We start from the raw sequence: 23,188 nt of genomic DNA on the forward strand, positions 1-23,188 counted from the left end.
GTAAAGAGGTTCCAGGTAAGAAGGCTCTGAGTGGGAAAACCCTAGTGAAGAGGCTCCAGGTGAGGAGGCCCCATGGAGGAAGCTCTGGGTGAGGAGGCCCCAGGCTGTAGCCCCTCTTGGGAGGGAGGTTCCTGTCACCCTGGGATATGGTGCTGGGGCTCAAGGGGCTCCTTGCCTAGGCCACGCCCTCTCCCTCCCACCTGGACACTTGAGGGGAGTCACAGCTTCATACCTGGCTCACAGTCTTCAGATCTGCTGCATTTGTCCAACCTGAGAGACAGAAATAAAGGGCACAGCAGTGAGAAACAGGTGCAGGAGGCTTTTGCTGACACAGCAGAGCACCAACTCTCCGGCCTTACCTCTGAGCCCACAAATCTCTGCTTCAGTGCCCTTCTCTAACTTTCTCTCCCACTCTGGCCAGGCCGGCTTCCTCATTGCCCTCCACTCATGTCATGCTCATTTTCTACCTCCAGGCCTTTGCTCAGGCTGTATCCCCCTCTACATCTCCATTTTCCCTCCCTTTTCTTTGCCTGCTGAATCTTGCTGGGATTGGAGCTGGAACCTCTTAAGAGTCAGAGCAAGAAAGAATCTTAAAGAGATCATGGAATCTAATCCCTTCGTGGCTAAGACTGATCCAGCATTTTTTCCTTTTGAAAACTTCTCATGCTATTTCTCGAGGTATTCTATACCATTTATGATCAGCTCAAATTATCTCCCTTAGAAAACTCCCAGTTAATTCTCTTCCCTCCTTGAGATAGTATTTTATTGCTATTTTTTTTTTTTTGCATACACATTGCATCATCCTCAGCCTGCCCCCAATAGAACATAAGTTTTGTAGTCAAGTATTGTTTCATTCCTGTCTTTGTACTTCTAGAACTTGGGGTAGAACTTTGGATACAGTAGGTGCTTAATAAATGCTTATTAAATTGACTTGAAATAAAAGTACCTTCCTGTAACTTTCAGCCAGCACCCCTCGGTCTGTATTAAGGCTCCAAGAAGAACGAGGATCATTCTTTTTAACCACATGACAATCAATAAACATTGGTTAAATGCCTACTATTAGCCAGGCAGTGTGCCACAGAACTGTGGGTACAAAAAGAAGCCCTATCTTCAAAGAGCTCACAAATGAATATGGGAGAAAATATGAGAGCAAATATATTTAAAGCAAACTATATACAATATAAAGAGGAAGTAATTAATGGTAGGGAAGTCACAGAATAAGAGGGGATGGGGAAGGTTTACAATAGAAGAAGGCATTTTAAACTGAGACTTAAAAGAAGCCAGGGACAACCTTTAAATATCTGGAGATAGCTCTCAGGTCCTCCCTTAAGTCTTGTCTTTTCCAAGCTAACCATGCCCAGCTTTTCAATCAATGCTGGTTTTGTATACATAGTCTTTAGTATTTCGCCCATTCTAAATCCTCTCCCTCAGTACTTGCTAGCTTGTCAATGTGATTCCTTAAATGTGGCCCCTCCGTTCTAACACAACATTCTAGCAAGAACAGGGCCATGAGACCATCACCTTCCTCATTTGATTTTTTTTTAAGGCAATAGGGATTAAGTGACTTGTCTGGGATCACACGGCTAGTAAGTGTCTGAGCCCAAATTTGAACTTGGACTCTATCCACTGAGTCATTTAGTGGCCCCTACTCTGATCTTTGATCCCATGACATCGGGGAGGTGATATAAGTGAATTGAATTTAAGTGACCAAAAGCCATGCAAGATCACCTGCCTCGCTTTCCCCTCCAGAGCCATCTGGGCCCAGTGGAAGAACATTCTGATCTTAACATACCTTAAGATTGCCTTTTTTTTTTTTTTTTTTTTTTTTTTTTTTTTTTTTTTTTTTTTTTTTTAATTTGGGCTATCAAGTCTTACTCATGATGAACTTGCAGGCCATAAAAATGATAGACATTTTCACACAAACTATTATCTGCTCTATCTTGTAACAGATTCTTTTAAAAAGTAAAGGATACTAATTAAATTCATCCTTATAAAATTTTATCTTAATAGATGAAACCTGCTGAAATCCTTTGGGATCCCAACGGTCACTGATCCCTTTATCCCTCCCAGCTCTGTTTCATATTTTTAAAATCCCTTTTATGAAGTCTTCAATGAAGTTATTGATAAAAATGTAGAAGAGACTGAGGCTGGCAACAGAGCCTTGGAACTCGTCATTAAAGATCTCCCTCTAGACCAATTTATCACTATTTTGGGGTACAGACACACAAGAAGTTCTGAAGTAGACAACACTGCTTGATCTAGTCATCCTGTCATAATGGAAAAAAAGGTTAATCCGGCATGAGGTGGCCATATTCGTTCTAGAAACTATTTCCTTCCCTGCCTCGGTGCTCATAAGAACTAAGGACATAATCCGCCATTTTAGAATTATGTTTGGAATTGGTCTCAGTACCATCTAACCTTTGAATAAAGGCATCTTCTTGCTCTATTTGAGGATCAAGATAATATCTTTCAATATCTGGTTTTATGAAACCCTTCCTGCCTTCACCCAGACCTCCAAGCTCACAGCTGGCCAGCTCTTTAAACCATCTCTGGTATCATTCTTCCAAGCTGGGAAATTTGACCGTAGTCAAAGCACTCATGTGCTCCTTTGCCGTCTCCTCACAGATCTTGGGTTTTCATTTCCTCTTAGCTATTTTTGTTCTAATCTTTCCAGTCTGAGGAACATTTTCCTTGATAGGAAAGATGCAGTTGGCTTATTTTATTAGCCATTATCTTTGCCCAATCCACCTCAAGCAGCAGAATTTATCCTTCCCTTTTTACTCCTATCCTGAAAATAACCTTAGTCTCTCTCTCTCTCTCTCTCTGTATGTATGTGTGTGTGTGCGTATATGTATATATGTGTGTGTGTATGTATATATATATGCATATATACATACACACACACATACATATTTGGGGAGGTACTCCACATGTTTTATCAGCCCATCTCCTTTTTCATTTTAGACTTCCTGATATTATTGTTAAAAAAAAAACCCAAAAAACTATTTTTTATTCCAAATTTAACCAGTATCCAAAAAGAAATTTCCATTTACAAAATAGAACAGAAAAAAGAATTATGTATAAAACTGAGACTTCCTATTATGTACAAACTGCTTTTTAAAAAAGTATATAATAGGGACAATTAATTGGCACAGTGTATAGAATGCTAAAGATAAGTCTTTGTGAGTTTGACACTTATTAGCTGTGTGATCTTGGGCAAGTCACTTCTCCCTATTTGCTTCAGTTTCCTCATCTATAAAATGAGCTGGAGAAGGAAATGGCAAAATGTTCCAGAATCTTTGCTAAAAACCCCAGATGGGGCCACAGAGAACTGGACATGACTGAAATGACTGGTATAGGGACATGATGACTATCTTCAATGACTTGAAAGGCTCTCAAGTAGAAGATGAGTCCCAATTCAATCCTACCTCCTTTCCTGATCTCCCTAAATGCCAGTTTTTTCTCCCTTGATTGTCTATGATCATCCTTTCTATACATCGTTTGCATACCGCTCTTTGTACAATTTTTTGCCAGCCTCCTGTGAGCTCCTTGACATCAGGACTGTCTTTAACCTTTTTTTTTGGGTAACTTTTTGGTTTTGTGTAACTTAGCACAATGCCTGATACAAATTAATACTATCTTATTCTGTTTCGTTCTCAGAGACTGGAACCAGAGCCAAGAGCTGGAAGTCCCAGGGAGGCTGATTTCAGCTCAATGTAAAAATGGCCCATCTCACATATTTCATCTCATACATTAGTTCAACTGAAGAAAATGTCACCGTGCTAAGCTTCCTCAGTGCAATTCCCAAAAGTGTGAAAGAGGCCATTTTACCTGATTTAATTGGCAAAGGGACCGAATCAGCAGCTAGGAAAACAAAATGGATGTTTAAACGAGATAAGATATGTAAAGAACTCTGAAAACTTCAAAGTTTTGTGTAAATATCACTTCCCATAACTAGCTTTTCTGTAGGCTTTGAGGCTCAAAAAGTGCTTTACAAATGTTATCTCATTTTATCCTCACAGCCATCCTGGGAAGTCGGGATATTATTATCCCTGCTTTATGGTTTCAGTTTTTAGTATATGTGCTGCTGAAGCAAGTACTATTCCTGTTTTATGGTAATCATAATAAATATAATAACAATATTTAGATAGTACCTACTAAGTGCCAGGCCTTGTACTAAGTGCTTTACAAACGTTATCTCATTTTATTTTCATAAGAACCCTAGGAAGTGGGTGTTATTATTATACCCATTTTATAATGATAGTTATATTTATATTATATATATATAATATATAAATATATATATTTATTAAACATATATGTAAATATAATATAATATGTAAATATATATGCTTATTAAACATAAAACCTATTATGTGCCAGATATTATGCTAAGCATATTATAGTTATTATGCAGTTTGATCCTCACAACAATTTTGGGAAGTAAATTCTATTATTAAACCCATTTTATAATAACATTTATATAGTACCTACTATGTGCAAGGCACTGTATAAAGTGTTTTCCAATGAGTATGTATTATTATGTATAATTATTATGCTAAGCACATTGTAATTATTATTTAGTTTAATCTTCACAACAACCTTGGGAAGTAAAAGCTATTATCATCCCCATTTTATATTGACATTTATATAGTACCCACTATGTGCAAGGTATTGTACTAGGTGCTTTACAATTATTATCGCATTTAAGCCTCAAAACAACTCTTGGAAATAGGTGCTCTTGTTATCTCCATTTAAAAAAATATATAATATTTATATAGTACCTACTCTATGCCAGGCACTGTGTTAAGTGCTTTACAATTATTATGTATTATTATGTATAATTATTACTATTACAATTATTATGCTAAGCACATTAAAAGTATTATCTAGTTCGATCCTCACAACAACCTTGGGAAATAAATTCTATTATTATCCCCATTTTTATATTAACATTTATATAGTACCTACTCTATGCAAGGTACTGTACTAAGGTCTTTACAATTATTATCTCATTTAAGCTTCAAAACAGGTCTTGGAAATAGGTGCTCTTGTTATCTCCATTGAAAAAAATAATAACAACAATATTTATATAGCACCTACTCTATGTTAGGCACTATATTAAGTGATTTATAATTATTATGTATTAGATATTATTAATGCAATTATTAAGCTAAGCACATTACAATTATTATCTAGTTTGATCCTCACAATAACCTTGGGAAGTAAATTCTATTGTCATCCCCATTTTATATTAACATTTATATAGTACCTACTATGCGCAAAGCACCTACTATGTATAAGTGCATTACAATTACTATTTCATTTAAGTCTGAACCTTGGAGGTAGATGCAATTTTTACCCATTTTACAGATAGAAAAGTAAGGCATAAAAAGAGTAAGTGATCTGGACAGAATGACATGATTACTAAATATCTGCAGCCAGATTTGATTCCAAGTACAGAGTTCTATCCACTATGCTACCTAGATATTATCATTAATAGCTAGCTAGTTGCTATCATTAATAATTCTCAGTGATAAATAAAAAAATCAAGAACGATTTATGCAGAAATTACAGCTGTTTTTGATGAAAACATAGAAAGGGAACAGGCAGGCTTTTGCAGACAGTTTTTCTTTTTTGCTGCAGATCACATGATAATGGTCTTGCAGCTAACTAACATGTACAGAGAATACCAGATCCCTCTGTGGTTATTATTTATTGATTTTCAGAAAGCATTTGGCCGAGTCTAGAAAAATGCAGCCTTGAAGTCGTCTCTCCTCAGGCAAGGTGTCAAAAATTATACATGATTCTGTGGCAGAAGTAGCTACCAGAATAACTCTGCGCAAAGCAACGCCAGAAGGTGTGAAACAGAAAGCTTTCTGTTTATCACAGGTTCTCACCAGCATCGTGGAAGATATCCTGGATTAAGCCCAAACAAAAGAAAATGGTCCTAAGGGATCTGCCGACAGAAGCTAATGCCCCAGTTCATGGAAGCCTGGGAAACAGAGAAAGCCTCCACGGTGAAATTCAAAACACTGTGAAAGAGTCCGATTTAACTATCCATACGAAGAAAACAAAGTGGATGAGAATTGTACATAGGTTGTGCCATACGGCTGAAGGAGAAGATATCGTCACTATTTTATGTCATTTAATAGTCATTTGAAGGAGTTGGGAATGTTTAGCCTGGAGAACGGAAGGCCTGGGATGGTGGGCGTGGTAGATCTAGCCGACAAGAGGGGAGGGATGAAAGTGCAGGCCGAGGGCCACTGACCTTACCTGGCTTGTGACGTCCCAGCCAGATCGAGGACGACCATCCGTGGGGCTTCTGCTGAGGTGTCCTCGGATGGACTGGCCGGCTCCAGCTTGGTGGGGTCTTTGGTAAATTTGCTTCCTGGCAACAGGGTGAGGGGAGAGAAAATGAGACGTGAACTCACGGCTAGCTCTGCTCCGGGACTTTCTCAGTCCTTGCCTCTGGCCCTCTGGGTCAAGGCCCAAGGGATGAAGTGTGAGCAAGGAGGTGAAAGGCTCCTTCAAGGGCAGACAGAAGGAAACCTTTGTGTATTAAACCATCAGATCCTAGATACCCCCCCCTTATATAAAATAATGCTGGGTAAATATGGTGGAGAAAGAAGGATTTCTGTTATTTTTATTTTTAAATTTAAATTTATCTTATGTAAAAAGTTTCAAAAAGTTAAAAAATTTTATTTAAAAAATTAGTTTTCAATATTTGCCTCTACAATGTTTTGATTTCCATTTTTTTCTCCCACTCTCTGCCCTCCCAAGAGGAAGGTCACACTTTTTGCCGACTCCCAGGATGGGTGTGTGAGGGGGAGCGTTACCAGGGCTGGTCCCCTGGAAGACTTCCTTCCTTCCTTCCATTAGGAAGATCCCCCAAGGGTGGCAGGGGAACCCAGGCCCTTGCATGGAAGGAAATGGAAGTCTGCAGCGTACAAATGATGAATATTCCGATCGCAGGTTTGTGTTTATCCATCTTTCCTCCTCCACCAATCACAAGCTCCTCGAGAGCAGGAACTGTGACTCCTGCCACGTACCACCAAGCACATAGTAGGTGCTTAATGCTCGCTGAACCAAACTTCTCCTACAAGGAGCCCAGCCTCATTCTGCACTTTTCAGGGGCCTCTTTACTACAAGGAAAGAGAGAATAACAATGATAATAATAGGGCTAGAAAATGGACTTTCGATTTCATGAGCATCGGGACCTCACTGGATAAGGATATACTCCCTCAAACTGCAAGTAACTGGCACCTTCTTTTAGAGAACTAGCCAGAGCACTTAGTGCTCCACGGGCTTGGCCAGAGTCACACAGCTAATGAAGACCTTTCTGATGACAGACCTCTAGCCAGGGGGCCTCACAGTCTCTTGTATTTCATTTCAGAGCAATTTTTAGGAATTTAATTTTGTAGTTTTCAGTTTGGTTGTTGGCTGTTCCTTTATCCTCAGGGAACCTTCCCACTTCCTTTACCTCCTGTATCCGTACTTTTAATCGGGTTAAATTCTAAAAAATTATCCTAAAGTTAAATATGAGAAGCTGTGTAGTATAATGGTTAGAGAAACTAAAGCAGTGACTTCCTAGAAGAGGAAATTATCTGTACCAAGGCAGGCCGCCATCTTCTCTGCTCTTAGGCTACATTCAGTGAAATTCAGCAAGCACCTACTATGTGCCAAGATTGTGCTAAGGGCCAGGAGATAGAAGACAAAAGGAAAATTAGCATTCAAAGAGCTTATAGTGAGATCCTTCCATATTGTCCCTTACCCAGTGCTCCATCTCTGGCTTTCTGTGCCCTGAATAATGTGGGAACTTGGGACCCCAGAGCCAAGAGGAGCATCCCCCCACATCCCACTCAGGAAGAAGCCATGTACTTCAGAGACCTCCCCCCACCGAGACCCATGTGCCAAGGTGAGCCCCAGCCCCTGCAAAGGCTCAGCTGCAGAACACGAGGGTGTCAGCCTACCTGTAAAGATTCTCTCGTCAAACATCCTGGGGAGAAAGGAAAGAAAGAACGTGACTCTTGGGGAATGTGTCTGGGAACACTGGGGGATTCTGACTGTCTGTCCCTCTGTCTGTCTCTTTGATTGCTTCTCTGTCCATTTCTCTGTCTGCCTCTGTCTATCTCTTTGTCTACTTATCTGTCTCTTTATTTGTCTATTTGTCTCTTTGTCCATCTGTCTGTCTCTTTGTCTGTCTGCCTCTCCGTCCGTCTGTCTCTTTGTCTATCTGTCTCTATTTGTCTCTTTGTCCGTTTATCTGTCTCTTTATTTGTCTCTTTGTCCATCTGTCTGCCTCTTTGACTCTTGTCTCTATATCTTTGTCCATCTGTCCGTCTGTCCGTGGCTCTTTCTCTTTCACCCCCACCCCACGGTTTCCTTTAAGAGTCCACTTGTTGCAGAGTTTCTCTCTTTACTGCACACTAGGTCACAAAGGACGAAGCTGACCGCATCACCTTCTCTCTGAGAACAGAGGTCAAGAGATCCCTTGCACTGGGATTTCTCAATCCCAAATAAATCCCAACTAAATTACTTTCAGATTTGTAATGCACTTGGAAATTCGGTTAGAGAAATGAGTGTTATTGGCATTTTTTTTGGGGGGGATTCATAAATTCATAATATTTTATAATCTATAAAACAACAACAACAACAACAAAGAACTATCCTTCGAAACCATGGTTGAAAAAGAAGGAAAAAAGGATGACTAATAATCCTTATGTATATACTGCTTATTGTCCTTTGCAGAAAATTTGTAGAGATAATTTAAGAGGAGAAAACTGGGATAGTCAAGGGACTTGTCCAAGGTCCCTGGTCCAGGTTCAGTCCTTTCAGTCAGGTCCAACCCTCCGTGACCACATTTCAGGTTTTCTTGGCTGGATTGTTTACCATTTCTTTCTCCAGCCCATTTTACAAATGAGGAAACTGAGGCAGGGTTAAGTGACCTGCCCAGCGTCACTCAGACGCTAAAAGTGTCTGACGTCAGATTTGAACGTGGATGACGAGTCTTCCTGACCCCAGGCCGGGCTCTCTATCCTCTGTGGCCCCCCCCAGCTGCCCCACACTCGGTCTTTCCAGTCTTAAACCTCCAGAGAGAGCCGTGGGGGTGAGAGGGTGGGCTTCCTTTCTCGAACAGGTTGACTAAGTAGCTAAGTAGGGCTGAAGTTCTGTCACTCTGGGAAGGATCAGGCTAGGACTGGACCTTGGGCCTGCTGTTCCAAGTTCGACGCCCTCCCTGCCGGGTCACCGTGACGCTGATACTGTGGGGACAAGGCGGGCCAGGAGGACGTGGAAATTCTATCTCTTTGCATGGTGTCCTGGCATATATAAAGGGCTTAATAAATGCTTGCTGACTCACCGTCTAGCCCTGGACCGGGCACACAGCAGGACTCACCATTAACACTTGTTGATGTAACCAAAATAACCCGAGTGTGACCGACATGGGAGACGGGAGAGAGGGGGAAGGAAAGATGAGCCAGGCCGGAAAGGCCTGAGTGGAGCTGGAGAGGATCCTGGGGAAGGGGGTCCCCAGGGCTGGACCCTCTCAAGGAGGACTGCAGTGGGGGAGGGGTAACTCCATCATCCCGAGAGCCACTTATAAAGTTCTTTAAGCTTTACCAAACACTTGGCATCTATTATCTAACGAGAGCTCGGGGGGGCAGGTAGCCCAAGAGAGCTGGCACAGGTGCTGGATTCAAATCCAGCTCATTCCACGTGACCCCGGGCCAGTCAATTAGTCTGGGCCTCAGTTTCCCCACTTGTAAAACCAAGAATGGGCTGGAAGAAGGGACCTCTTAGATTAAAGCTCTCCCTAATTTACAGATGAGCACATAGAGAGACAAAGATGTGGGTTTGTTTCTCAACTGGATCCAAGCTTAAGAGGATCTTTAATTAATTAAGCTTTAATTGCAGGAAACTTGGTTGGTTTGTGAAGTTGCTAGGTGTCGCGATAGTGCCCAGAGCACCAACTGTCCTGAGTTCAAATCCAGCCTTGGATACTTACTAACTGGGTGACTCTGGGTAAGTCTGCCTCAGTTTCCTCATCTGTTAAATAAGCAGGAGAAGGAAATGGCCAACCACTCCAGCATCTTTGCCAAGAAAATTCAAACTGGGTGACAAAGAGTCGGACACGACTGAAAAATGGCTGAACAAATGGGGACAATGACAGCGTCCGATTCCCCGACTTGTAGTGAAGGTCATGGCAGCCTCTCTGGGCCTCAGTTTCCCTATCCCAGCACTTAGCTCTCAGGGTGGCTCCGACACGGCTCCGTAAGTAGGAGACTTGGTAAGCTTGCAAGTGCTAATGGCCGCTGTCGTTGGAGCCAAGGAGGTAGTCCCTCTGTACGGGGAGGAGGCCAGTCGCCCTCTAGGCCTCAGGCCCAAGCGGCCTCGGACAGCAGAGCTGAGAGCTCAGACACCAGCTCTAAAAGGACGAGCAAAGCAGCCACTTAAAGGGAGAGCGGGGGGGAGATGCCGGCCTTTGATCAGGCTTCGAAGGCTGCCCGGACACGGCAGGCCGACCTCCTCCCCAGGGGCCTCTTTGTTGCCTGACAACGTCCATCTGCGGACACCCGATTACATAGGAGAGCACCGGCCCAGGAAGGAGTCGCCACTGAAGCTGCTTTTCTTTCTGCTCGCTCCCTCCCTGCCAGGACCGAGGCCTTCCCAGCACCCAGCCGCCTTTCTATTATTTATGAGCTGATTGATTTATCTACAGGCACAGGGGAGGGAGGGGCTCCCCCAATCCCCGCTCCCAGGACCCCCTTTTTCTGGGTCTCAGAGGGAAACAGGGTGATGGGGGGGGAGATGCTGGACCCAGGAGCTTGGAGCTGCTTCGGACCCCAGGATTTGGGGAAGGGCTTTGGTTGCATGGCCCGGGCGGATGCCATGGACTCATGGATTTAATCAGAAGGAAGCTCAGAACAGAGGTTATTAACTCCAATTCCCCCATTTTACAGATGAGGAAACTGAGGCTCACAGAGGGAAGCGATCTGCTGTAAGTGTTTGAGGAGGAACTTGGATCCTCTCTTTCCAACATCAGGCCCAGAGTTCTGCCCCACCGTGCATGGAGTTCATTCCCCTGCCTCCAAGCAGGATGAGACCTGACCTAAAAGGCAGTGGGGTGCAATGAAGAGTTGAATATCTAGTCAAAGGAGCTGGATTCAAGTCCTAATTTGGCCACTAGCCAGCAGTGTGGTTTTGGATAAATCTGTGTCAGTTTTTGTGACCGGGTCTAGGGGTAAATCACTTCATCTCAGACTGGTCCCCTCCAGACTAGATCTCTGAGCCGATGCTCACAACTTCTATGGGCCTCAGGCCATTAACCTGAAAGAGGACCTCGTGCGATATAAGGCCTAAAAGGGCCCTTATGGCAGACAGGGAATTCCACCTTTATTTACCAAGGTTCTGGAGTAACGAAGCAACAAATGAACAATTATTGGGATGGATAAAGTGCCTACTGTGTGCCAGATACTGTTAAGAATCAACCAGTTTTTGCTCTCTAGGTCAAAGAGTGAATTCTATGGAGGGAAACAGCATGTGCGTCAGTAAGTACAAACAGAAGAAATTAAAAAAATAAAGAATATAAAATCCTTACGGAGTTTTCTCATCTATTTGTTAAGTCTAATTGAAATCATTCAAGCTACAGAACATTCTGGGGTAATCTTTTCTATTGACCGAGAACTCCAGGAAATCTGAAGGCCCTTCTTAAGAGAACCTGAGAAAAACCATATGTAAAAGCCCAAGAAAAACCTTAAGAAAAACCCTTAAAGTGTGTGGCCAAGTCACATACTCTCACCGCCCCCTTAATGAAGTCCGATGACCTCCAGCATCAAATATAAAATACTCTGCTTGGCCTTCAAAGCCCTTTATAATCAGGCTCCCTCCTGGTCTTAGCTCAGGGCCCAATTTTTGGCAAGAAGGCCTTCCTGACCCCTTTCCCTGGAGGTCACTTCTAATCTTCCTTGTTCACATCTCATTTATGCACAGTTGTCTGCTCGTTGTCTCCTCTGTTATTAGATTGGGAGCTCCTTGAGGCCAGAGATTGCAGTTTGCCTTTTTTACATCAAGAGGTGTTGAATAAATGCACAGTGACCTGAAAGACTGAAGGCCTGGATTCTACTTTTGATTTTCCCACTCCCAGCCATGTGACTTTAAGCAAGTCCCGGCCCCATCCCCTTCTTGAATTCCTTTTCTTTAATGATAAAGTAAGTAAAATGAGGCCTTCTTCACTCTACCTCTTCTTGACTCTAATTGGGGTAGAGTCTTTTTGTATACATCTTGTATTGACTTAACTGTGTCAGCTTTCCTGATGGAATGTAAGCTCCCTGAGAGAAAGGGCTATCTCATTTTTATGTATATATTCATACACATATATATATTATTATTATATATGTTACATATAATATATACACATATATCATACCACATATGTGTATTATATATATATATATATTATATTATATGGCATACAGTAGGTGTTTAATAAATACTTGTTAGTAAATTGACTGGTTGAAAAGGTTAATTTAAATCAGAGGACCTGAACCTTTTTAGTATGATGGAACTCTTTGGAGATATCTGTAGAGCCCTTCTCAAAATAACATGTTTAAATGCATAAAAGAAAATACAGAATGACAATTAATATTTAAATACTGTTCTGTTTTTAAAAACAAGTTCATGAATCCCAGGTTGAGAACTCCTGACCTTTATTAATCACTGACATCTCTTCACTGAGTTTTCCTCACCTTTTGGGGGCAAGGGCAGATTAGGTTGGGCTCCTCCATCTCTAAGGGTCAAAGGATTATACAGAGCATCTGAATGAGCATTTATATGGCACCTACTATATGCAGCACTGTGCTAAGCACTCTATGAATATTATTTAATTTTATCAGAGACACCTTCCAAGCAGCCATTTGATAAGTCTGCACTGAACTGAACTAGCTAAGGTTCACATAGCACCTACTATGCGCCAGGCACTGGGCTAAGCACTCTATGAATATTATTTAAAGTCTGCACTGAACTGAACTAGCTAACATTTACAAAGCACCTACTATGCGCGAGGTAGGTCAAGTGCTCAGCACTTTACAAGTATTACCTCCCTTGGTCCTCACAACAGCTCTGGGAGGTAAGGACCATCATTATCTCCATTTTATAGTTGAGGAAACTGAAGTAAACACGTTAAGTTTCTTGCCCAGAGTCCTGCGGCCCTTAAGTGCCTGAGTCCGGGTCTTCCTATTTCAAGTTCAAGGCTCTAACCCTGCTCTTGCTGGTGAGTCCTTTCTGTCACATGACCCTCCTTAACCCCATTTAGGCGTTTTCTTGGCAAAGATGCTACGTGCTGGGCCATTTCCTTCTCCAGCTCATTTTATAGATCGGGAAACTGAGGCGCACAGGGGTAAGTGACTTGCCCAGAGTCACACAGCTAGCCAGTATGTGCTCACGGCCCTTCCTGAGGGGCTGGACCGGTCCGGGACGACACATACGGGGCCCCTTGCCAGCTCGCTGGAGGAGCCGGGTTAGGCTGTGATCTCATGATCTCAGAGAACACGGGCCACTTCATGACATCACAGCGACAGGGAGATCTAGAACACCTCGTCTGACAGCATCACTTCTCAGATGAGAAAACAGAAAAACGCATTCAAAGTCACAGAGAGAGTCAAACCGAGAGCTCTGATATCTTCCCATTGTACCAGGACACTGCCTGAAGAATAAAAAAAAGGCGAATTCTCTGCCCCGGGCTCCCCCCTCCAGCCCCAAGGAGTCCGGCGGGCTCCGTACCTTTTGATAACAAAATGGATGCTGTGTCTCTCCTCCAGAATCCGCTTCAGCTTGGGGACGCCGTAAGTGCAGGGCCGCTTGAAGGGGATTTTGTCCGGGATGCCCACGATCTCCACAGCCTCGGGGTCGCAGGCGATCTTCCTGTAGGGGACGGGGACCATGTGGTCCAAGCCCAGGGCTTCGGCTGGAAGGGGAACAGGAACCGGTCAGTCCAAAAGCGCCAGTTAAGCATCTGCCGTGTGCATTTAGGGTTAGAGGCGGGAGGTTAGGGTTACAGGACAACAGACAGAGAGATGACAATTAAGTAGGGCCTGCCCTGCAGAGCTTACATTCTATCGAGGTCCAACGTTTCAGGGGCCAGGAAAGAGCCAGACTTGGGGGGGGTCTCAGTTACAGGAGCACCGAGGCCTATTTTCTCATAGGAAAGCCTAAGATAAAAGGCCTGAGTGCCCCCCAGCAATTACACCATGCCCAAAGTCCCTCATCTCTGACTCTGTACCCAAGATCCAGGCTTGGTTCCTAATTTCCCATCCTGCCACCTGTAATCAAGGCTCCAGAGCATAAATGAACAAATGATTAGCCTAGATGGCAGAGGCATCACGGGGGCCTTAATTCATTAATTCTCTCCTCGTTTCTCTCCAGCGAAGGCCTGAACGAGTGAGCCGTCTTCGTGCACGCCTCCCACCGCCGGCTCAGAACTCTTCCGACAGGATTGAGGACGCGTCCCTGAGGACGGCAGCGGGCCCCCGCTAGATCAAGAGAAGGACTCTTTCCTTCCCCGGCCCGAATGTTCTGGAGGGAAAAAAGGGCCACTGGCTGCGCTCGCACCCTGGGGACCCGCAGGAGCCTCATTAGCCAAGCGCTTCCTGCTCCAATTTCCCCCAAGGAGCCTCAGAAGGAATCCAGGACAGGAGAGTGAGGCGCACATTCGCAGAGGCTCCGCATCCATTTGCATGCACCCACACAGACCACAGTCCGTTCTTTGGGGGTTTCCAGGGAAGCCATTCTAGGGGTACCCTCAGGGTCAGCTTCTTCTCCATCTCCCTCTTTTCATGGGATCGTGTCCGGGGCTCCTGGAAAGGACCAGCAATCCTCAGGGAGACTCGGGGCTGGACCCTTGGGGGCCAAAGTCGCTGCCAGAATGGACCAGCCCTTGGGGTCTCTCTCCACAAAGCCGGCCTCCCCACATGCTTCTGAGAGAGAACCAACTCTCAGTGAGCCAGCAGGGGCCACGAGCCTTTAACAATCACTGACACATACATATAAAATATACACACACATTTACACATACATGTAATTTATCATATATCCGATATTGTTGCTGCTCGGGCGTTTTTCCCTTGAGTCCTACTCTTCCTGAGCCCATGTAGGGTTTTCTTGGCACAGATACTGGGGCACTTTGCCATTTCCTTCTCTGGCTCACTTTATGTATGAGGAAATCAAGACAAACAGGGCTAAGTGGCTTGCCAGGTCACACGGCTAGTAAATGTCGGAGGTCACATTTGAACCTGATTCCAGATCCAACCCTTTACATGCTGTGCCCCTGCATGGGCATGTGTAGCCGTGTGTATATATGCATGTGCACACGAACACACATGCAAACATACATACAGTTATACATGCACACATATATAGTGCATATATATATATAATGTGTGTATACATACACACATAATTTCAGTACATATACACAAATATATACACACAGCCATACGTGCACACACATATAACACATGTACACACATGTACATACACACAATTCCAACGCATGATAGAACTGGTTTCCGTTGTAACCTTCTGCCTCTTAGGCCTTCCAACCACAGTGAGAAGCATCCACAGTTTTCACCAGATTGGTCAAGGACCAGGAATTCCCCCAAAAGGTTAAGAAATAAGGACTAGGGAAAGATGAGGAGATGATCCCCCACAATGAGATGAAATCTTTTAAAGTCGTCTCTATGGGGGCTTTGGGAGGGCTATTTTTATGCTGAAGTTTAAAATCTGTCATTGCAGAGTCTGGAGCGTGGGGAGCACGGCAGCAGTCCGCCTCTGCAGACCATTCGAGGTCGGGCCCGGAGGTGGGTCAGTTTTCCCAGCTTCTCTTCTCTGAGCCAGGAATCATCGCTCTGGCGTGGGCAAAGCATCGGCCCGAGTCCCGCCTCTTGTCTTTCCGCTCCATCTCTCTCTCTGTCCATTCACCAATCCTCATCTTACGGTTCAGCTGGCTCCCTCACCGGGCTGGGCAAAGGGAATTGTGCACTTTGTTCTGAGTCCGTTTTTGGAGCAAGAATGTCCCGAGGCGGCAATGATGAAGACTAGAGTTTGAAACCTCAGCTCAGTATTTGATTCTTCCCTCTCCCTCCAGTCGGTCACTGAAATATCAGGAATGGGCCCGTTTCTCTGCCAGTGTCACCGGCCTGGGTTCTCAGCACCGCAGTTATTCCACTCTAGACCCATTCAACTGGCCACTCACCCCATGCTGGATCACACAATTATTGTTGTTGTCCATGACATCAGGGAAGTGATGTCACATCTGGCCCCAGAGAGAGAACTCGGGAGACTGAATGCAGCTCAAAGTATAGTGTTTTCTTTTTCTTTTCTTTTTTTGGTGGTTGTTATTTGTTTGCTCGTTTTTGGGTTTTTTTTTTTCATGTTTTTTTCTTTCACTTTTTGATCTGATTTTTCTTGTGCAGCATGATGAATATGGAAATATGTTTGAAAGAATTGCACATGTTTAACCTACACTGGATTGCTTGCTGTCTATGGGGAGAAGGGAGAGAGAAAAATTTGGAACAGGAAGTTTTGCAAAGGTGAATGTTGAAAACTATCTTATTTAGAAAATTTAGAAAAATATTTAGAAAAATAAAAAAGTGATTTAAAAGAAGATATTAATATAAAAATTTAAAAAACGGTTTCATTTCAGGAAGAAGGTTAGGTTTTCTTGGGAGGCGGGGAGAGAATGGAATAAGGGTTTTGACTCCAGACCCAGCACGCTATCCATTGCACCACCTAAATGCCTCAGTGCGTCTTTAAAAGCGATGTACAATTTCTGAAATATGAAGTCCTGCACTGTGGTCCAGTGAAAAGAGCCAGGGCAAAAGAAAATATCAATATAAAAAAGGAAAATGAAATAAAATTTAAAAGATGGCTTCATTTCAGAGAGAAGTTAGGTTTTCTTGGGAGGCAGGAATGGAAGGGAATAAACATTTATTAAATACCTACTATGTGCCAAGCACTCTACTAAGCACTTTACAAACGTTATCTCACTTGTTCCTCGAAATAAGCCTGGAATAGAGGTGTAGTTATTATCCCCATTTTATAGTTGAGAAACTGAGACAAAAGTTAAATAACTTGCCTAGAGTCACACAACTGCTAAGTGTCTGAGGCTGGACTTGAACTTGGGCCTTCTTGACTCCAGATCCAACGCGCTATGCATCGCACCACCTGGATGCTTTGGCGTTTCTTCAAAAGTGATGAACAGCTAGGGGGCGCAGTGGATAGAGCACCAGCCCTGAAGTCAGGAAGACTCGAGTTCAAATCTGGCCTCAGACACTTAACGCTTCCTGGCTGTGTGACCCTGGGCAAGTCACTTGACCCCGATTACCTCAGGGGGAAAAAAAAAATCGATGTGCAATTTCTTAAATATAATCCAGCACTAACGTTCAGCGAAAAGAGCCAGGGCTCAAGGCATAGAGAACCTGAGTTCAAATCCCAGCTTTGCCACTTACTTACCTGTGTAAACTTGGATAAATTGCTTAAACCCTGTAGATTTCATCTATGAAATAGAGATTGGATGAGATGGCCTTAGAGGATGAGTTGGATGAGAGGGGACTTTAGGGTCCCTTCCAGGTCTGTGATCCTGCCATTGGGACCTTGGACAAACCACTCCCCAAACACTCTGCCTCAGTTTCCCCCTATGAAAAACAAGGGGTTTGGGCTGCATGGCCTTCCAGCCCTAGGCCCTCAAGCCTTGGCTCAATCTGAGGTTTACCTCATCATCCCTCCATAAGTGGAGAAAAATTGGACCAGAAATGTGGGTTTTCCACCTATTGGCACCTCCTAGTCTGTCTGACAGGACTTCCTATCTATGTGCTAAACTCTTGTAGGGAACACGGATCTCCTCGGGGAGGTTCCAGAATATGTTCTCTCCATGAGGGAACCTCCCCATTGACGGGAGCTGCCCCTGCCCCCGGGCTCTGTTCCGGTGCCCTGATGGCAGCCTTTGAGAAGCCTCCTGTTTAAGGCTTTATCTGACAGAGTTTAGTAACTCACACATAAATGTCACTGTAAGGTTTTGCAAAAAAACTTTATCAATATCATTTTATCTGTTCCTCCCTCCATGATGCTGGGGGCAGGTTCCATTATATGGATAATGTACAAAACCATGGGATTCTGGGTATTATTCGCCTCCCTTTGTGGCCACTGGGTCACTACCTGGGATGAGACAGAAGGGGGCAGGCCACACGGGACTCCAGGCCATTTTCTCTTTATCTTCGCCCGCCTTGCTGGGGCCTGGCCATTCATCACCTATTGGCCAACCCGCTGTGGATTAATCTCTCGGCAGGCGGCTGGTCTCTCCCTGGGACGCCATTCAAAGCCTTTTCAGCAGGGAAAGACCCCGCAAGCTTACGCTCCACGGGGACGGCCTCCGGGAGCCCAACGTCGCCCCATCTCGAGGCTTGAGTGAGACACCCCTGGAGGCCTCGCACCTCAAAATAGCACCTGAACCCGGGCCAGGACCATTCTACTAGTCCCCTGCCTAGAGGTGAAGGCTCCTGCTCCTCAAGCCTGGGCCGCCAGGCACTCCAGGACGGGACTTTTTGAAGAACACATTTGATTATTCTTTAGTTAACAAATGCCAAATAAAAAGGGCCTTTTCAGGTACAGAATAGAACACTGAGTATTGTACATGAACTTTTGAATCTCTTCTTCTTCTTTTTATTTTTTCTTAAGATGATTTGTTATAAAGGATGGCTCTCGGGGAGAGGGGAAAGAAAGGGATATGGGTAAAATCTAGGCAGTGGGAAGACAAAAGAGAGCGAGGAAGATTTATTTTTAAAAATAGCAAAGCCGTATTATGTGGAATTTGCTTTTCCTTTTAGATATATAATTAATTTAAGATGTAAATTTCAAAGCCACCGGGTCTGCTCCTTTGGAGGGCTGTCCAAAATTCAGTTAAAGAAGCCTGATTTAATAACCTCCCTCTGCACAGGCAGTGGGGAAAGCAGAGCCCTGGGTCTCTCACATACAATGGCTGTGGGAGGCAGCCCCCCAAGATCAGAGGCTTCAGACAAGGCAAGTTGGGAGAAGCCGTCGCCTCATCGGGGGCTTGCTCCGGACCAAGAAGGTTGGCGATCTGGACAAATTCTAGCCCAACTCTAAAACATGGCGGCACCGTGAAGGCTGTTGGGCGTAGAAAAACAGGAAATAATTCGGTCTCTGTTCCTGAGAAGCTTCCTATCTGATGGGGGTGGGGTTGTTGTTATTGTTCACTCCTGTCTTAGTTTTCAAGACCCCGTGGATCCTATTGTCCTTGGGGTTTTCTTGGCAGAAACACTGGAGTGGTTTGTCATTTCCTTTTCCAGATCATTTTACAGATGAAGAAACTGAGGCAGGCTGGGTTCAATGACATAGCTAGGAAGTGTCTGAAGCTGGATTTGAACTCAGGTCCTCCTGAGTCACCAGCACTCTGTCCACTGAGTCACTTAGCTACCTAACTGGGCCAGAGATGGGGTTTGACAGGATTCATTTGATCCTCACAACCACCATAGGAGATGGAGGCCATTATTATCCCCAACTTACAATGAAGGTTAAGTGACTTGTCCAAGCTCACGCAACTTGCAAGTATCTGAAGTTGGATTTGACGCCAGGAGGCAGTGGGCTAAGTGCCTCCGGAAAGATGGTGGATCCCTGGGCCTTGCCATCCGCCCTACAACTGCACGTGCAGACAGCCCGCTCTTCCGCCCTCCCCTCAAGCTGCTCCCCCTTTCAGAGCGGGAGCTCTCTGAGAGCAGGGGCTGCCGAGCTTTTCTCTCTGTATCCCTAGAGCTAGGCCCAGGGGAGCCATTAATAAGTGCTTTTTAGCTGAGTGCTGAGGCACTCCAGGGATAGACGCTGTCACTTCTGGGAAGGTAGAATTGTTTCCATTCTGAAATTTGTGTTTAGCCCAGGGCCTGACACACAGTAGGTCCTTTAGAAATACTGGTTGATTGATTTCCTTGGTGTACGGCATTCCTACGGAGAAAACTCCCTCTCCCAATGCATGTTTGTTGCAAACTGGAATCTCACAGCGTTTCCTGGGAGCACCGAGGTCCTGTGGCTGCTCCAGGTCACCCAGCCAAGGGGGCCTCCAACAGGACTTGAATCCAGGGCTCTCTGGCTCCAAATCCAGCTCTCTAAGACGGACTTAGTCGGAGTTTAAGTCAAGTTACGACTTTACATGGAAGGGGCTGGTAAACATTTCCTGAACTGAGCTGCTGGAGGGATCTGAATCTTGTCCCCTGAACCAGGGGGTTTAACTTGGGGATGTTTTGTGCACTGGGTTTTTAAGACAATTTTACTCGTCATGCTCCAGTGTCATGGGTTTCCTTTCTAATCCTACCCATTTGGAGCCGTGATTCTGGGTCCAAGGCCAGACCTTGGGGACCACACCACGCCCTCTAGATTGCGCCCCTGGCTTCTGGTCCCCTGGGACCCCAGCCCCCGCCTCAGGACCTTCCATCGACGCCTCGTCATCCTCATGATCACCCACATCTATAGAATAAAAATAGCCTTTCCCAACGCTTCGGGGACTGCCAAGTGCTTTACATGTAGCATCTTGCTCTCCCCTCCGGTAGTGCTTTAAGGTGGGCAGAGCTGGAATTATTATTCAAACTGAGCATCGGAAGAGTGAAAGAAGTCGCACAAAGCCGTGGAAGTGGGAGAGGCCACGGGAGGAGACTGCGCCACGAGACCCAGGAAAGGCTGGGCGCTCCTCGGAGCCCTGGGAGGTCACTTACAGAGCGCGGGCAGAGAACCACGGAGACCCCGTGCCCTCCGCCCACCCATCATGGAAAGTGGAAGAACCAGAAGGATGACTGGCACTGCCTGGGCGCTTCCCACCAGGCAGGCTGGACCAGCAGGAGGCTGCCCGATCCAGGACAGAATTTCCCCGAGGGCCGAGGATGCGATCTACAAAGTGGGCCGGTTCCAGGGATGTGCTGGGAGGTGGAGGAGCGTCCGGGCCCGATGCCAGGGAGCTGGCTCTCCGGGGCCCCTGCGGCCTCCTCCGGCTACCCCGGGCACCAAGAAGGGCTGGTTCTTGGCCGCGGGGCGCCCCCCGCCCCGGCCTGGCTCCTTGAGCCAAGCGCACCTGCTGCCTCCGCCCGCCAGCCTCCTAGCCACTTTTGGGCCCCAGCTCTCAATCTCTCTGCCTGCGGGATCTGGAAAGGAAATATTGACATAACCTTCCCGAGACGTGGTGAGAGTCGGAGCGGCGATGGCAGCCGTGCAGAAAGAGTGGGGTGCTCCAGCATATGGCTCCTGCTGCCGTGTTAGGGAACAAAAATGATTGCAGCTTAATGATATGCAAAACACGGGCTTGCGTTTGCATAATGGGATTTCAACTCCCACTCACCATATCTGCTGTTAAACAGGATCTGCACACACTCCCTCAGGGTGTTGATATCTTCGGTTTCTTTTATAAAACTGTCCCATTTCTCTATCAAAACACAAAAATCAGAAATAAGACGTGTCCATATGGTGCCTGGCCCGCGTCCCCTCCCCCATCCAGCGTGCAGCGCGAGCCACTGAGGATGGATGCACATCCTGGGCTCCGCCGGCCCCGTCACCCGACAGGTCCCGTGTCATCAGAGAGGGTCTTCCCTCTAACATTAGTCTGCTCTTCCCCCCGGGGACCGCCTCTGCTTACTGACCCGCCTCTCCCGGGGACAAAGGAGACAGACTCAGGGGCTCGGGCAGCCGGCCGGCCGGCCACCGACCTCTTAGAGTGACCCATGCCATCCAGAGGACCCGAGAGGGAGGGACTGTCTCATGTGACCGCATGCTATTGAGAGGACCCGAGAGCTTAGCTTATCGTCCCATTTTACAGATGAGGAAAACTGAGGTTATAAGAGATCCTCCTATAATTGACATGGCAGTGACCGCATGCTATTGAGAGGACCCGAGAGCTTAGCTTATCGTCCCATTTTACAGATGAGGAAAACTGAGGTTATAAGAGATCCTCCTATAATTGACATGGCAGTGACCGCATGCTATTGAGAGGACTCGAGAGCTTAGCTTATCGTCCCATTTTACAGATGAGGAAAACTGAGGTTTTAAGGGATTTTCCTATACCTGAAGTTACAGGATCACTGATGTGGAACTAGCCCCTGTCTAGTCCACTCCCCTTATTCTACAAACAGGCCCAGAGAGATAAAAGGCCCTTCCCAAGATTATAGGCAGAGAAAGAATCAGTCAGGACCTGAACCCATCTCCAGGAGTCAGTGAGGGTTTTCCCCCCACTGCTGAGCGGTCCCTCCCCTCCCAGGCCCCTCTGCCCCCCCCCCTCCCTCCAATGCCCAACAAGCCTATATCTAGCCCAGATATTGCTGTCTGTTAATTAAGTGAGCCCCGGAAGTTCTGCCCCCTCCTAGAAGCCTCCCTAGAGTCCTCAGGAGGCCTTCAGTGATTATCCCAACAGGACAGGGAGGCCCTTCCATGCCCTCCGTGCTTAATCTCATCCCCAAGGGCCCAGGCAGATGATCACAATCATCCCAATAAGAGCCGCCATTTCTAGGCTACTTTAAGCCCTGCCGAGTGCCTTCTGCCACGGGATCTCATTTGAGAGCCTTTTTCCAGCCCCGTAGAGGTCTGAATGGTCCCACTTGGCCCCATTCCATGACACGGCCCCACCATAGACTAGAGGCCCCCAGGGAGCAGGGATCGTGGCGGGGTCTTTTTCTTCCTATGACCCCTTGAAAATGCAGGATCAGATCATTGGGAGTGACGCCCTGGGCTTGGTGATGGCCGCTGGGAAAAATGACCCCCTGCAAAGCAGCTCTGACTCTTGTCCTTCCCTCCCTGCTGGCTACATTTCCAGTTTCACATTTAGAGACACTGACTTCTAAATGCTCCACCTCTGGTAACAAAGAAAATCGGTGAACAAAACCAAAAGACACAGTAGTGATGGAGCGTGTGCCGTTGCACCCACTGCGTCTCGGGTCTGCCCAGAAAGGAGGGTGCATTTTCATCCCCCTTCAGTCAGAAGGGAATCTCCTTCTCCTCTGCTGCCATATTAACCCAGGTCAGGCAGGCCGAGGGCTCAGAAGAGGAGAGGGGCTCCCTCCGGTTCCAGGAGCCAGGCCTGGGAGGACTCACTTCCATGAGGTCCTAGGGCCGTAGAGCTGCCTGATGGGAAGGGGTCCTGAGCCAA

General features: G+C 45.9%; 1 protein-coding gene across 1 annotated transcript in view; it reads right to left on the reverse strand.

The window, feature by feature from the left end:
* GTF2IRD1 (GTF2I repeat domain containing 1) overlaps positions 1–23,188 on the reverse strand; it is a gene marked incomplete in the record, with an annotated part of 193,432 nt that overhangs the window by 85,570 nt on the left and 84,674 nt on the right. The window contains 4 exon segments of the mRNA XM_074264041.1: positions 6,277–6,391; positions 7,974–7,999; positions 13,780–13,963; positions 21,392–21,475. Of these exon segments, the coding sequence (XP_074120142.1) occupies positions 6,277–6,391; positions 7,974–7,999; positions 13,780–13,963; positions 21,392–21,475 (409 nt within the window).

This window comes from Sminthopsis crassicaudata, chromosome 4, assembly GCF_048593235.1.
Source record: "Sminthopsis crassicaudata isolate SCR6 chromosome 4, ASM4859323v1, whole genome shotgun sequence".
NCBI lineage: Eukaryota > Metazoa > Chordata > Mammalia > Dasyuromorphia > Dasyuridae > Sminthopsis > Sminthopsis crassicaudata.